The sequence below is a fragment of the Aureococcus anophagefferens genome, assembly GCF_000186865.1.
Source record: "Aureococcus anophagefferens unplaced genomic scaffold AURANscaffold_225, whole genome shotgun sequence".
NCBI classification, from domain to species: domain Eukaryota; class Pelagophyceae; order Pelagomonadales; family Pelagomonadaceae; genus Aureococcus; species Aureococcus anophagefferens.
The window spans coordinates 31,881-33,169 of record NW_008705763.1 but is presented as its reverse complement, the minus strand read 5'-3'; the positions used below and the strand labels follow the sequence as shown (position 1 = coordinate 33,169).

The following is a 1,289-nucleotide window of genomic DNA, read 5'->3' as shown; positions in this document are numbered from 1 at the left end:
TGGTCCGACAGGAACACGGGCGCCGCGGGCCCGTCGTAGGTCAGCGCGAAGCTCCGGTCGAGGCGCGTCTTGATCTCGCAGCCCGCGTAGCGCCGCGTGTCCGGCAGCGCGCTGATCGACGGGCACCAGTAGGCGTCCATGATGTCCTGGTCGCCGTTGGTGTAGACGAGGTAGTCGCGCGTCAAGCTCTTCGAGAAGAGGGCCCGGGACACGGCCGCGTCCGTCCGAAAGACGATGACGCTGCCGTGCATCCCGACGTAGCCCCGGTGCGCGCACTCGAAGGCCGAGACGAGCGGGAACCGCGCCCAGCGCTTCGCGACGCGGTGCGGGTCGGCGAGGAGCACGACGTCCAGGTCGAGGTAGACGAACTGGTCCGCCCAGCGGGTGCAATTAAACAGGATGAACTTGTACCGCGTCTTCCAGCCGTCGGTCCGCGCCTGCGGCGCCTGGTTCGTCGTGAGATTGAACCACATCTTCCGCGTCGACGCCTCGTCGACGGCGTACACCGGCCGGAAGACGGCCTTCGTGTCGACCGCCGTCAGGTTCAGCACGCCGACGCGCCGCGACGGGTCGCAGATGCGCCGCTGCGCCTCGACGTCCGCGTTCGACGTGCCGACGAGCACGGGCATCTCCGTCGCCGCGCGGACCGCGCACAGGAACGCCGAGATGCGCGCCAGCGCCGCCCGTCGGAACGCGCGCGGCAAGAGCCGGCGTCCGTCGTCCGCCGGCTCGTCGATCCACAGCGTCGCGATGGCGACGCGCAGCGGCGCGCGCTTGACGAGCTGCACGGACTCCTCGCATGCGCCGCTCACGTAGGGCACGTCGTGCGCTGTCGCCGTCACGAGACGCGCGAGCACGAGCGCGGCGACGCGGCCTACGAGCATGAGATCACAGCGTCTCCGGGGCAGCCATCCTCAGTGTGTGGGATTGCAGGCACCATGCTGTCGGTTGACGCTTACCAGCCCGCGATTTCCCGGAGCTTCGGCTCGAGGAACCGCGCGACCTCCGCTTGGCCCGCGCGGTTCTTGTGGCCGTCGCAGCCGATGTCGCCGTGGTCCGTCACCACTGTGCCATCGCAGGGCACGAAGACGTAGGCCGCGCGCCGCGCCGGGTTCGCCGTTTGGTAGGCATCGACGGCGGCTTCCACGTGCGGGCACGGCTTGCACCGGTTGTTGTCCGGGTCGAAGGCGGCCTCGGCCGGGCTGCCCATGCCACAGACCGCGGCCACGGCCGGCGCCCCACCGGCGAAGATGCGGTCGAGGAGCGCCGCGAGGCCGCGGCGAACGTTC

General features: G+C 70.6%; 1 protein-coding gene across 1 annotated transcript in view; it reads right to left on the bottom strand.

The window, feature by feature from the left end:
• Positions 1–884, bottom strand: part of AURANDRAFT_68580 (hypothetical protein) — a gene marked incomplete at both ends in the record, with an annotated part of 2,726 nt that extends 1,842 nt beyond the window's left edge. Inside the window, one exon of the mRNA XM_009044281.1 lies at positions 16–884. Within this exon, the coding sequence (XP_009042529.1) occupies positions 16–884 (869 nt within the window). The remainder of the gene's footprint in view (positions 1–15) is intronic.
• Between the last annotated feature and the right edge of the window lie 405 nt (positions 885–1,289).